This window comes from Hypanus sabinus, chromosome X2 (genome assembly GCF_030144855.1).
Source record: "Hypanus sabinus isolate sHypSab1 chromosome X2, sHypSab1.hap1, whole genome shotgun sequence".
NCBI lineage: Eukaryota > Metazoa > Chordata > Chondrichthyes > Myliobatiformes > Dasyatidae > Hypanus > Hypanus sabinus.
In genome coordinates this window covers 34,365,222-34,379,487 of record NC_082739.1, presented here as the reverse complement: position 1 = coordinate 34,379,487, position 14,266 = coordinate 34,365,222, and the positions used below count along the sequence as shown (strand labels likewise).

Genomic DNA, 14,266 nt, shown 5'->3' with positions numbered 1-14,266 from the left:
TTATATCAAAGTTCAAAGTAAACTTATCGTCAAAGATCATGTCACTAGATATTGACTTGAGATTCATTTCCTTGCAAGCCTTCACAGTAGAACAACAACATACAATAGAATCAATGAAAAACTACACAGAAAGGCTGACAAATAACAAATGTGAAAAAGAAGACAAACTATGCAAGTAGGAAAAAAACAAACAACAATAATAATAATAATAATAATAATAATAATAAATTAGACTGAGACCATGAGTTGTAGAGTCCTTGAAAGTGAGTCCATAGGTTGTGGAATCAGTTCAGTGTTGAGGTGAGTGAAGTTATCCACGCTGGTTCAGAAGCCTGATCTTTGAGGGGAATAACTTCCTGAACCTGGTGGTGTGGGACCTAAGGCTCCTGTACCTCCGCCCTGATGGCAGCAGTAAGACAAGAACATGGCTTGGATGGTGGGGGTCCTTGATGATGGATGCTGCTTCCTTGTAGATGTGCTCAATGGTGGGGAGGGCTTTTCCTCTGATGGGCTGGACTATATCCACTTTTTTGTAGGCTTTTCTGTTCCTGGGCTTGGTTTTTTCCATTCCAGGCTGTGATGCATCCAATTGGGATACAATCCACTGTGCATCTATAGAAGTTTATCAAAGTTTTAGTTGACATTGCCAACCTGCGCTGCTGTGCATTCTTTGTGATGGTACTGATGAGCTGGTCCCGGAACAGATCCTCTGAAATGATAATGCCAACAAATTTAAAGTTACTGACCCTCTCCACCTCCAATGCCCTAATGAGGACTGGCTCATGGACCTTTCACAGGCTCTTTTTTTTCCTTTGTGTTCACATCTTGCTTTCCTACCTATCATTGAATCATAAGACGTAGGAGTAGAATTAAGCCATTTGGCCCATTGAGTCTGTTCCATTGTTCCATCACGGCTGATTTACTTTCCTCCTCAATGCCATTCTCCTGCTTTCTCCCTATAACCTTTGACACCCTTACTAATCAAGAACCTATCAACCTCCATTTTAAAAAAACCCAATGACTCAGCCTGCACAGCCATCGATGGCAAAGAATTCTGCAGATTGAAGAACTTCCTCCTCATCCCTGTTCTGAAGGGACATCCTTCTATTCTGATGTTGACAACTATTGGAGACATACACTCCATATCCACTTGATCTAAGCCTTTCAATATTGTTAGTAAACCTGGTGATAATATAATTGATCCCATCATTCAATAATGTAGAGTGGCAGTGGCCCCAGCCTGATCCCTGTAGCAACACACAGTTACATTTGTCATCTGAAAGTAACCCATTTACCCAGAAACTTTTTCTTAAGTTAGGTCTGAGCCAACCTCAATTCAGCTACTTTTATTATGAACTTTTCATCCAGAACATTTTGTTCAGGGGACTTCTCATTTTGGCATCCCATTGATTTGTTGGCACCATTTGCCTCGCTCCACCCTCTCTTTGCCTCCAGTTTTTGACCAGTAGTTAGGTTCTTTTAGAATCAGACAACATGTTGGCTCAACATCTTTACTAATTTTGTATTTCCAAGTATTAATTCCTGGTCTTTATTTCTAATAACCACCATTTACATTAACTGTTCTCTTTCTTTTTATATACTTATAATATGCCTGCTTTATACATCTTGTAAGTTAACTGTCATTAGATGTTACATATCATGACAACAACCTTTCACTCAATGTTGTCAGCAAAACAAAAGAGCTGAACATTAACTTCAGGAAGGGGTAGTGTACATGCTCCTGTCTAGATCAGTAGTGATAGGGTAGAGAGAGTGAGAGCTTCAAGTTCCCAGGTGAGAACATAGAACAGTACAGTTCGGCCCACTACCTTGTGCTTTTAACCTACTTCAAGATCAATCTAATTCTTCCCTCCCCAAATAGCACTCCAGTTTTCTTTCATCCATGTGCCTATCTAAGAGTCTTTTAAGTGTCTCTAATATGTTGCTTCCACAGAAACTTCTGTGGTTATGATATGTTGCTTGAAACTGAACACAAATATAATTTCAGACTACTTGTGTCACGTAGGACCTTGGAGAAACAAGAAATTTACTTTTGTTGAAAATATTCTGTTTAATTGCATAACACTGCTAACGCTTTGCCATAGTTCAACTAAGCTAAAAGTGTTTTGTTGATGATTTTCTTTTGTACTCGGTGCCTGAGGCTTCTTGCTTAAGTATCCAACAATAATCAGCCAGCATTGATAGATATCAATTGCCCTGATACAGTTTCTCCATGACCACAATGTCCTGGTGAAACCTTTCACTGTGCTCGTCATTGACAGCGCCAAGATTTGCAGGGAAGAAGTCTAAATGGGAATGCAGAAAATTAATCTTCAGTGACATGTTGCACTTCATGGTTTTGTATGCTTGAAGTATGTTGCCAACCAGCTGCAAATAGTTTGGCACCCTGTAGTTGCCAAGAAAAGTTTCAAGAATATCCTTGAATGCCTTCCATGCGATTTTTCTCCAGTCATACTAGAAGTTCTTCGAATTGCTTATCATTGATGATCTGTTTGATTTGTTGATGAACAAAAATGCCTTTCTTAATCTTGGTATCAGTTATTCTAGAAAACATCTGTCTCAAGTATCAAAATCATTTGCGGAAATTTTTGTGCCTGGTGACAGCAGATTCCATCCTTGCAGTCTTGAACCCAATAATTCTGCTTTTGCCTTTGACAAACCCAAGTCTCTGACCAGGTCATTTAACTCAGATTAAGTTATCAGATGAGGCTCACTCAACATAAGGAGTTCAAAATCTGTATCAGTATCGGTGTTGTTTTCCATTCCTGGCTCGCATATCATGGCATCTTCGTCTGCCTCCTCTGGACTCCATGTCTCTGGTGGCTTTGGTACTGGAACACTATCGTCATGTGACACAGGTCTCATGGCTGAAGGGAGATTGTGGTATTCAATGGATTTCTTGTTTTTAGCAGAGAAACCAGCCACACTGACAGATAGAAATAGCAGTCTGTCTCATGATCCTTCTGCTCTCGCCATATCATCGGAACAGCAAATGACATTGACTTCTGAGAACCTCTGAGCCAAGGTCTGAGATCGACTGCGTATGTTGTGCAACAAATGTGCGGAACGCTGGCTTTGCCTTGGTCGCCAATTTTATACCGAAGTTAGAGCTTAAAGGCTTGCTTAATAAGCAGAGTCATGCTCTGTCTTTGAGATTTAAGCGGATACTCGCCACAAATATAACAATGTGTTGCAGCTGTTACAACATTGGCAAGACATCTTGCTATCACAAGTACTCCTGAAAATACAATTTCTTTGTTATAATGAGTACGCACAATAAGCTATTAGAGCATGCGCATCAACGTGATCGCAAACCGATATACATGTAAACGCAATGCATGGAACAGTGCACTTGACGCTTTTATACCTGCTCTTAAATCTGTCCTGCTATGTAGTATCTGCCCTGATTAAGCATGCCCAAGCAAACCTGGAGAAGATAGAAAACTTTTCAGCTTCATTGTGGGCACCAGTATTATTGACTTGACTTGAATTAGGAACTGAAATAACAAATATAGGCAATTTTTTAAAAATGTTGCATGATAGGGAGATTTCATGGAGATTTTCCTGATCAGCAGCTCAAAATCCAGAAGATACACCCAAAGGTATTCAGGAAGCAAAAACTTTTTTGTCCAGTGTAATGGATCAGATCGATCAGATTAGTTTGTTATTGTATACACCAGGATGTTAAGAAATTGGTGAAGCTCACAGAGTAAATGGTATACACGGCAATAACAAATACAACCATAAATTTGGTGCCAAGCACAAAACAACACAGTATTGCAAACTGAAGAAGTCCAAAAAGAAATCTAAAGTGACGATAACAGAAGAGGTAGAATTTAGGGCTTGAATACGTGGTTGCACCACTGCTAAGGTGTGTGAAACAGTTGATTGGCTCAGAAGCCTACAGCAGAGGGGAAGAAGCTGTTCTTGAATTTGGTCATCCAGGTCTTCAAGCTCCTCAAAGTTAGAAGAGAGAACGTTCAGGGTGGCAGGCATCACTGACAACACTCCTCACCTTCCTGATGCAATGCTCTGTGGAGATAGACCTGATGGAAGGAAATGACGTGCCTGTGGTGGACTGGGCAGTGTGTAATACTACCTGCAGGTTCTATCAGTCCAGAGCAAAGCACTTGCCACACCAGGCTGAGATGCAACTTTTCAGGATGACTTTCTATAACACACCTGTAGAAGCTTGAGAGAATCCTTGTGGGCAAGCTGAATCTTCTCAGATGCCTTAGAGAGTACATGCACTGATGTGCTTTCTTGATCACTACATCAGTATGGAGAGAGCAGGTGAGGCTGTTGATGATATGGACACCTAGAATCTTGAAGCTGTCAAACACTTCTGCAGATAATGAGGACAGGGTTGTGTCCACTACCAGTCCCTCACCCACCTGTCCATTTCCTTATGTCCACACCAAGTTCTAGCAGTTCCTAATTTTCTGCTCCACAAACTATTGCTGCAATGTATCTTCAAAATAGTGTACTCTGTCTTTCAATTTGAAACCAAATTTGATTTACTAGTTAGCTAGGAATACACAAGAATATGTCATGAATTTTATTGGAGATATTCTATTTCTCTTGCTGTTATCTGTAGTATTGCTGGTCTATGGCTCTGTGGGGTCTTTTATGTTAACCGACAGGCCAATTATTATGTGTTTTTTTTTCTCAAGAATATTTGTTAGTGAAATGCTACTGTGACAAGCTCATTTTACACTATGTTCTCATTATCCATTGACTTACCTACCCGGATCTCATATTCATAAGTTTGCCCCAAGCAGAACTTTACATTTTATGGGGTGGGGGGGAACACACATACTAAAAGATCAGGAACATCTGCATGTTCTTCTGAAGTCAGTTAACGGTGTGCGGTAGAAATTGGGGTCTGGATTTTATAGCAAGAGCAGGAGCCCAAAATATTGGCTCAGTGTCGGCTTGTTCTGACATTGAAAATTTACTTGCAAATTGATATATCCCTAGAGAGGTTCATTGTCAGCAGCTTTAGTGGTACCTGTGCTTTTTGCTATCTGTTGCTGCAGGCATGCGTCACTAACACTTAAGAAACATAAGAACTTGGAGCAGGAGTCAGCCATCTGTTCCATTGAGCCTGCTCCATAATTCATCAAAATCATTGCTGATCTAGCCATGGACTCAGCTCCACCTACCAACCCTTTTACCAAAACCCTTAAATCTCCTGCTGTGTAAAAATCTATCTAGCTGCATCTTAAATATATTTAATGAGGTAGCTTTCATTGCATCCCTGGGCAGAGAATTCCACAAATTCGCTACTTCCTGGGAAAATCCCCAGCAAGAATTAAAGAGCTCCCTATCCCTTGGGAGAATTAAAGGGACCTTATTGTAATCCCTTTATCATGAGAAACACCATCACTTACAGGTTCAATGTATTTTAGAGAACTCCAATATTTAATATGTAGACTTCAAGAAAAGCATTTTGCACATGTTGTTAAATGTCTCTTGCTTTATTTTGATCATTAGTATGAGTTTGGTAAATCCTTAATGTGCTTCTGTGATGCAGCTTACTGCTACCCAATTTTGAGATGGAAGTGCTTCATACTCAATACTGTTGATTTATCCATACTCAATATCCTGTTCCAAATTTCAGAATATACTTTTACATAAAAATTCTAAAGCATATAAACAGACAACATTTTCACAACAAGTAATGTTATTCATTAATTAACATTAACACATTAGCAGTTATCCATTTACAAATTTAAAGCATGTAGCTCAAGTGGTTTTAACACAAATTAGTTACACTTAGAACTTTATAAAGGTGCTTTATGGCACTGATGTCCTATCACATAACTCCAAGGCATGAACATCATGGGGCTGATATGCAGTTCAACTTTCTCTATACAGTCAGAGCAAACATTCCCAGAATTGGTGAAACAAGAATTAAATAGTCAGGTTCCCTCCACTCTTCTTCATCAAACTTGCATAGGTAAGATATGGCAGGGATTTTGGGTTTACCTCTAATTCATCAATGCAATCCTTTGGCGAAATAGTTTTCCATTTTCCATTTCTGGTGATTGCAAAGGATATATTTGCTATTTCAGATCTAAACTATTGGACCCTTAACGTATCCTGATTATCATTGGCATTTATTCTCCAACTCTGACCTTATAGAAGTTGCATTCTATAGTGACAGCCACCTGTGTGGTAAAGGTAATACAGTGGCCCTCAATTTAGTCTGAATGTCTATGAAGGAATGTCAGTATATTTCCAGCTTGGCATAGTGTGTGGTTTAGAAGAAAACTTTGCCACATACATTCCTGGGTAAGTGTTCCTCTTGCCATTCTGGGTGGTAAAGGTTGGTTTTGGGATGTACAACAGAAGCAGTCTTGGTGAGTCTCTGCATTTCATGCCTGATATCTGCAGCATGTTGGTGAGGAGGTGAAGGTGGAAGGTCAACTGAATTAGATTGAAAGTAGCCAGAAAATGTTGCAGGTACTCAACAGTTCTGGCAACATCTGTGGAATGACAAACAGAATTAACATTATAGATAAGGAAGGGGTGGGCAGGACTGAGGCCAGGTTTGCTGTGCGAGAGGAGGTACAAGAGATTGTGAAAGAGACTGCAAATGCTTAGATGATAAGAGAAAAAAATGGGGAACGTTACAAATAGAAGCAAAATTTATCCTGGTAGATAAAGTAGGGAATTCAATTTTGAATCCTGAGGATTGAAAGGATCTTGCTGGAAAATGAGATTCTGTTTCATAATCATCTGTTGGGCCTTATGTGAGAGGACAAAGCACAAGAAACCATTGGGAGCAGGATAAAGAATTAAAATGGCAGGCAAATGGAAGTGTACTGTAACCCCAGCAGACTGGACATGGGTGCTCCATAAAGGACTAATCCAATCCGTGTGTTTGGTTTCTTCAGTATAGGGTACACCATGTCGTGATCACCAAATATATGGCACTGGAAAAACTGCAAACGAAGCAATGCTTCCCCTGGAAAGGGTTTCTGGGTTCCTGAATGATGGGAGGGAAGTGGTAATAGGTCACGTACTGCATCTCCCGCGGTGGTATAGAGAAGTGCCGTGAGATGGGGAACATTGGGGAGAGATAGAAGATAGACTGAGGCCATTCAAAGCCACCTAATAAGGACCGTTTGGGCAGCAGCATCAGCAAGTACTTTCTACTGCCAGAAAGAGTGGGATTGACGATCAGAACTGAGAAACACAATTCCCTTATTCTCTGCCAAACAGGTTCTCTTGCTTATGAAAGGGCAGCAGGTTGGCCTATTAAAATTTGTCTTTGTTTAGTTACAGCATGGAAGAAAAGGACTGCAAAATTGGGTATTCTGCAATGTACAGTCAACATGTTATATTAAAGTAAGTTATCTCTTTATTTTTCCAAAACACTTCTTTCAGTCATTGCTCTGGAGTTTCTTGATCATATGTTGGAGTTTTAATTTTCTGCCTTAATTTTTGTTTCAGTTTCACAAGAAACACAGAGTTATTCTTAAGTTTAAATGATGTTTGGTGGAAGGAGAAAAGCAATCCCATCCATGAATTACCGTATGGAATTAAAGGCACTGGTGAGAAGTCTTTCAACACTCTGTTCCCTTTAATCATGGTAGAATAAATTGTCCAAGGGTGGGCTGACAGTGAGTGTTGGGGTGAGAGGAGGAGGGAGAAGTGGTGGACAAATGAACACCCTGAGTATTTTAGTCCTCCTGGTCTGTGTTCAGACATTACTCAATTCATTTCTCATGATAGCTTTCAGTTTGGGTTTGAAGCAGCAAGTTTCACTCTTTGATATCCAGAATACTGAGTTCACTATTTCTGCTTGAGATCCCCTTCCCTGCCCCATGTGAAAAAAATGCTTGGCAGAGAAGGGATTGTTATTTCAAAATATGGCTAATAGATATTTGCGGGTATATTTTGCAGGTCTAGTACTAGATGTGCTCAAATAAATCTTGTGTCTTGCAGCCCAGAGACCACATTGATACAGATTATTATGCACCAATTTGTACTAATTCAATTTTCCAACACTTTGTCCATGGCCTTCTCTTCCCTGGCAATTCAGGTGCTTTAATGCTGTGACAATGCTTGCCTTGACCACTCCCTCAGACAGTGTGTTTTAGGTTCCAACCACAATCTGAGGGGGTGGAATCATTCTCAAATTCCCTTTAAACATATATATATATATATATATATATATATCAGATCCTCCCCCACCGCCTCCCTCACTCTGAGGAAAAACGAACCAAGCCTATCCAATCTGTCCTTGTTATTAAAACATACTATTCCAGATAACATCTTGGAGAATGTCCTCTATGTCCTCGCCAATACAACGGCATACTATCTGTAGTGCAGCAGATACAGCTGTACTCAGTGCTGTTGTGTGCATCTGTGGTTGCTACACTACAGGAGGGGCACAGCTGTGGCTTAGCTAAGGTTTTAAATAGTCATATCATAACCTCCCTGCACGTATATTCTGTGCCCTGCTAATGAAAGCAGGTATCCCAGATATCTTGTTCTCCAGCTTAACTACTTGTCCTGCCATCTTCAGGCTTGTATACCAAAGCCCCTTTGTTTCTCAAAACTCCCCAAGGTCCTACTATTCAATGTATATGCCCTGCCCATATTTTCCCCTCCCAGGATTAAATTTCTTCTGCATTGCTCTTCCCATCTAACCATCTCATCAGAATTGAACTACCACCTCTAAGCTATGAGCAACTTTAGCAATCTTCACCTACACATGCCATCCCTGCTAGCACCTGCGTGAATTTGCATCGGACAGAGCCTGCAGACCTCTAGGCAGCACATGGATCTGCAAATGGGCTCACCAGGAGACTCTTTCGTACAGCCGAGGTGGGAGCTAGTCTGTGAAACCAACCTGTATGGAGCACCGACTGAAGCATACCTTCTCAATGAGGCTCGTATACCAACTTGGCTCGTTAGCTAACTCTGTAACAGTCATGTGACTCAGCAGTGAGAAGGCCACCTTTCTTAAACAATACACATCTAGGGTCGGTATGATTTGGGGTTCAACCAAACAGGAATGTTGGGAGTTCCGATTAAGGGAACCTTGATTTGAGCAAATGCTGTGTAAATACTGCCCATACACAGTTATCGGTAGCCCAGAATGACAGATCTTACACTAGCATAAAATTATAAAGAAAGTATATTTACCAATTCTCAAGTTTATCAAAGAGTTAACAGGGAATGAAAAGGAAATATAAAAGGACCCATTGCAATTAAGCTGGTCTAAATGTGCACATAAACATTGGAGCTTGTTTCTCACATAGCTGGGTGTATCGTTTTACTTACGGTGCTGAATTCTTGTCACCAACCAGAGGTAGAACTTCCCTTCTTGGAACCCTCCGCCTCGCAAAGCTCACCTAGCAAAAGGGTCTCCACATTTGAATGGGATCCTCCAGGTATCTTCTCTCTGCACCTCCTACCAAAAGACCCCAAACCAGACTATTGACCGTCAGGAATATCTTCCCGCCCAGCTCTCTAGAGCCTTTTCTCATACCCCACAATACTCATCGATTGACACAACATTCCCAAGTTGGGCAACGTGGCTTTAGCTGAAGCCAAAACACTCTTACCAGCAGGACACACTGCTTTTACAGAAAACTGCTAAAATAAAGTACCTCACAACATAGCAGTAGAAATCTTAACCAGGGCATTACATTTGTTTTGTGCATTAATTTTCCTGTCATTTCATAGCATAGTATTCACATTATCCTGTTTTGGAATACATTATTTATTTATTTTTACAATTATTAATACAGAATTATCTGCATTTTGGAATAGCACCACATCAGATACTAAGATAAGATGATATATCTTTTTGCATGGCTGTAAGGGATGGGGTGGTATTATATATTAATTGGGCTAGGATTGAAGGGCGCTCCATCATAATAGTCCCATCTGTATTGTGCAGGAGCAGAATATGTGTCTAAAATAAATCTGTCAACATTCACTATTTTGTTTTGTCTGACTAAGCCACAATTAGACAGGTATTAAATACAGTTGCAAAGACAGGGTGAAAGTCTTGTGCATTAGCAGTATGGTTTCCAGTAGATGCTCCTGCAGAATAAGGTGTTTCTGAGTTTGCTGCTACAAGTGAAATCCCAGCTGCGTAGTTGGTCTGGGATAAGATGTGACACTGCTGGACTAGATGAGCTGCTTGTTCTGAGTATAGAAAGGAAGCAGTCTGTTACAGTAGTGGAGGGAACTTCACTTTGAATTGACCTGTTGTATTAACTTGCGAGTTCAGAATCAGGTTTGAGATTACTGGCATATGTTGTGAAATTTGTTGTTTTGCTGAAACACATAATAAAAAAAAACACTATAAATTACTATAATGAGGGAAAAATGGTGAGGTACCTGGGTTCATTGTCTGTTCAGGAATCTGATCGCGGAGAGGGCACATCCTGGGTGATGAGGTCCTAAATGTTGGACCTCTGAGGCATCGTCGTTTGAAGAGTCCTCGATGCTGGGGAAGCTAGTGCCCATGATGGAGTTGGGTGTGTTTGCAACTTCCTACAGCTTTTTTCCAATCCTGTGCAGTGGCCGTTCCATACCAGACGGTGATGCAACCAGTTAGAATGCTCTCCATGGTACATCTGTAGAAATTTGCTAGAGGTCCTGAGGCAGACAAATGGTTATCTAAAATGGGAGAATGATTTGAACTCAATGTTTATTATACTTTGAATACAGCTGTGAGAAGCATCTGATAATGTAGAGTGGGCTGCAGACCACAAGCAAAACACTGCTTTATTTCTAATTAATTTAAGTTTCAAAGGTAGAAGTTGTTACTTATCCTTGGCTGCCATTGGGTTGATGGTGTTCAGCTGCTTTTTGTGTAACATCCTAACTCTTCCAGTGATGGAACCTTTGTGGTGCTGCTGGAGCAGAAGTTCCAGAATTTAGACTGAGTGACAGTGAAAGGACAACAATGTACTTGAAGAATGGCTTGGAAGGGAATCTGCAGCTAGTATTTCCTCTGTTTGCACGCTGGGTTTGAAAGGTACTGAGAAAGAGATTTTGGTGAGTAACGGCACTGTTTGCTGTAGGTAATACACACTGTAGCCAAGAGTGGCTGTGGTGGGAGCGAACGTTTACAGTGCTGTTAGGAGTGCTATTCAAGTACACTGCCTTGTCCTAGATGACGCTAAACTTCTTGAATGTCATTATAGAGCTCCACTTGTCTGGGGAAATGGTGAGTATGCTATCCTACTCCTGAGCTGTACTGTGCAGGCAGTGAAAAGACTCTGGGGTGGTCAGAAGGAAACCCAGCCTCTGCTCTGCTCTTTAGCCACTAATTATGTGTTAGGGTCCAGTTGAGTTGTTGGTCAGTGGCAATCCCCAGAATATTGATGGTGGGCTGTGTGGGTCAAGAGGTGAGTCAATCATTGAGTCATTATAAACCTTTCACTTTCCTTCCAGAACAATCAATTAACAGGATATTGGCCAAAATACATTATGACATGCCTGAAAATATAAAGAGGTAAGTTGTTTATCAGTGAGGAGTCACATGTGTAGTCAATAGCTGCTGCCCTTAAGTGCCTTGGTATCCACTTTTATTGGTGCCTTTACCTATGTCTAGCTGGATTGATTGATAAGAAACTGATATCAACATCTCAAGAAGCAGTCAAAAGATAATGGATGCCGGAAATGGCACTTAGATTTCAATGAAGCTATAATTTGATGTTTGTTCAACAAAAGTTTTAACAAGGCAGGTCAATAACATATAGCCATTGCATTAAGGGGAAGAATTTATAAATGGCTGTAGTAGTGGAAAATTCAAGGTGATGGGATACGATTGGCATTGCATTAGCAGAGGCATCACATACGTAGTCTCAGTAGGGGCTTCAGTTGTGTAGTTACTGTACTGAGGGGAACAAATTTTTATTGTAGGTCTTGTGTCTTTTGTTCAGGTTGGCTTGTAAAAGATGCGCTATCATTGGTAATGGATACACTCTGAGGAACAGCTCCCTCGGAGAAACAATCAACAAATACGATGTTGTCATTCGGTGAGGTGCAACTCTTGTGGTTCTTCTCAAGATAATATTTCCTTCTGGTTCTATGCATAAGTGAGCTGGCAGACTACCTGCTCACTTGGTTGCTAACTGGTACAAGTGTCCTTGGTCACAGTTCCAGTTTTTCGCTTGCCTTTGCTCTTACGGAAGCCTTCATATATTACCTTAGTTGCCCAAACTCCAGCAGCAGTTTCTGTTAACACAGCACCTTAATAAAAATGTCCTAAAGCACCTGATAGGACATAATTTGACACCAAGCCATAAGGAGAGATCAGGCGAGGAGATTGAAAGTTCAGCTGGAGCCATAAAGGTTTTAGGAGTATCTTAAAAGGGTTGAAAAATGTCGGTAGAGGGGCTATTCGAAGAGGGATTTTCACAGTTTACAGCTCTGATGACTGAAGGCACTAGTGCTAATAGTGATGAAATAATGAAAACCGGGTTTCAGTATCCAGTTTATTAGCACTGACTTATAAAACGTGAAATTTGTTCTTGTAGTAGCATTATGGTGCAAAGTCTTTAAAATAACTATAAATGGAGTGTGGATCTTCAGGCTCCTGTACATCCTCCCAAGAGATCAGAACTGGATGAATGTAGCACTCCAATAAGGACTGGGAAAATGTACCGAAATATGCTAAGGGTTCTGGACATGAGGCAAAAAAAGTTTGAGGTTATATAGAAAGCCAGTGAAGATAAGATGCAGGGGCGTTGTTAGATAGTACCTTGCCACCAAAGCATTAGTATGCCTGCCCTTTTTAGCTGCTAATCTATCTTAATCCACATTGAACCCAGTCAGTGCTTCATCTTCCAAAATAGGCAGTGGATTGTGAGGGTAGGGGTGTGAGTGGGGTGGGGGATTACAGAGGTGAGTGTGCTGGCTATTCTCACCAACTTCAACTTGGTTGTCACTGATCAGGGAGTGGTTGCTCCCTGGTCATGTGAACTCTGAAACGAGGGGCAGTAGAGAAACATGGTGAAGAAGCTTGTGGAGCACATACATGATAACAGGAGGTACTGTGTGCGCTTTCTGGGGGTGAGGACATGGGTGGATAAACTGCCCTCTTTTTCATTGTTGCAGAATAAATGATGCTCCCGTCCGAGGCTACGAGAAGGACGTTGGCAACAAAACCACGCTGCGTTTCTTTTACCCTGAATCAGCAGGTTTCACGTCCGAGATTGAAAACAATCCCAACACACTTCTTGTGTTTTTACCCTTCAAGCAAGTGGACACTCGTTGGCTCAGTGCAATCCTGTATAACGAGAAAAGAGTTGAGTGAGAACTATTGTGAAGAAGATCTGGTTGTTGACGGGCTTAGTCAATTGAAAGCATCAAGTTTCTTTCTCCTGTCAATTCACGAATATGCCCCATAAGCCAAGGGAAACTGTCAGATAGGAACCATAGGGTAGTGATCTTTATCCTCTGAGTTTTGTGCCTTTGGTACTGTTTGCCCTACAGCCTGTAATGATATCTTGAAGTCAGCACATCATAGAGCATAGAAACAGGCCCTTTGCCCCATAAAGAACCCATCTATTCTTTTCCCATTTACCCACACTTGGTCTGTAGCCATCTGTGCTTAGAAATTTAAATGCTTGTCCAGATACTTCTCAAATGTTGTAAGAGTACTTTCTGATGAAACTGTCCAACCATTATCTGAAATATGCCCATTTAATTTCCCTTGCTGATGGCATTGACAATAGCCTCCTTTCATGAAGTCCCCACGATGTGGCAGTTTTCCATTGCTTGTACTGAATTTGTAATGCAAAGTTTGGGAAAGGCAAAAGGCAAGGAATGAAGTGATCAAGTTAAATCATGTTTATTATCATGACACAACCAAGAGAAAATCTGCAGATGCTGGAAATCCGAGTAACACACACAAAATGCTGGAGGAACTCAGCAGGCCAGGCAGTATCTATGGAAAAGAATTCAGTCGACATTTTGGGCTGAAACCCTTCAGCAGGACTGGATAAAAAAAAAGCTGAGGAGTAGATTTGAAAGGTGGGGGGTAGGGGAGAGAGAAATGGCAGGCAATAGGTGAAACTTGGAGAGGGAAGAGATGAAGTAAAGAGCTGGGAAGTTCATTGGTGAAGAGACAGAAGGCCATTGAAGAAAGGAAAGGTGGGGATGGGGTGCACGAGGAGCACCAGAGGAGGTGATGGATGAGGAAGGAGATAACATGAGAGAGGGAAAAAGGCTGGGAAATGGTGAGGTGGGGGGGGGGGGGGAG

At 41.2% G+C, this 14,266-nt stretch overlaps 1 protein-coding gene across 7 annotated transcripts in view; it reads left to right on the top strand.

Moving 5' to 3' along the window:
* Positions 1–14,266, top strand: part of LOC132385229 (CMP-N-acetylneuraminate-beta-galactosamide-alpha-2,3-sialyltransferase 4-like) — a 133,153-nt gene that overhangs the window by 95,294 nt on the left and 23,593 nt on the right. For all 7 annotated transcript variants that reach the window (XM_059957211.1, XM_059957204.1, XM_059957209.1 and 4 more), the window contains 5 exons: positions 7,309–7,377; positions 7,483–7,583; positions 11,452–11,512; positions 11,943–12,038; positions 13,120–13,309. In XM_059957211.1, coding sequence (XP_059813194.1) covers positions 7,309–7,377; positions 7,483–7,583; positions 11,452–11,512; positions 11,943–12,038; positions 13,120–13,309 — 517 coding nt within the window. The remainder of the gene's footprint in view (positions 1–7,308; positions 7,378–7,482; positions 7,584–11,451; positions 11,513–11,942; positions 12,039–13,119; positions 13,310–14,266) is intronic.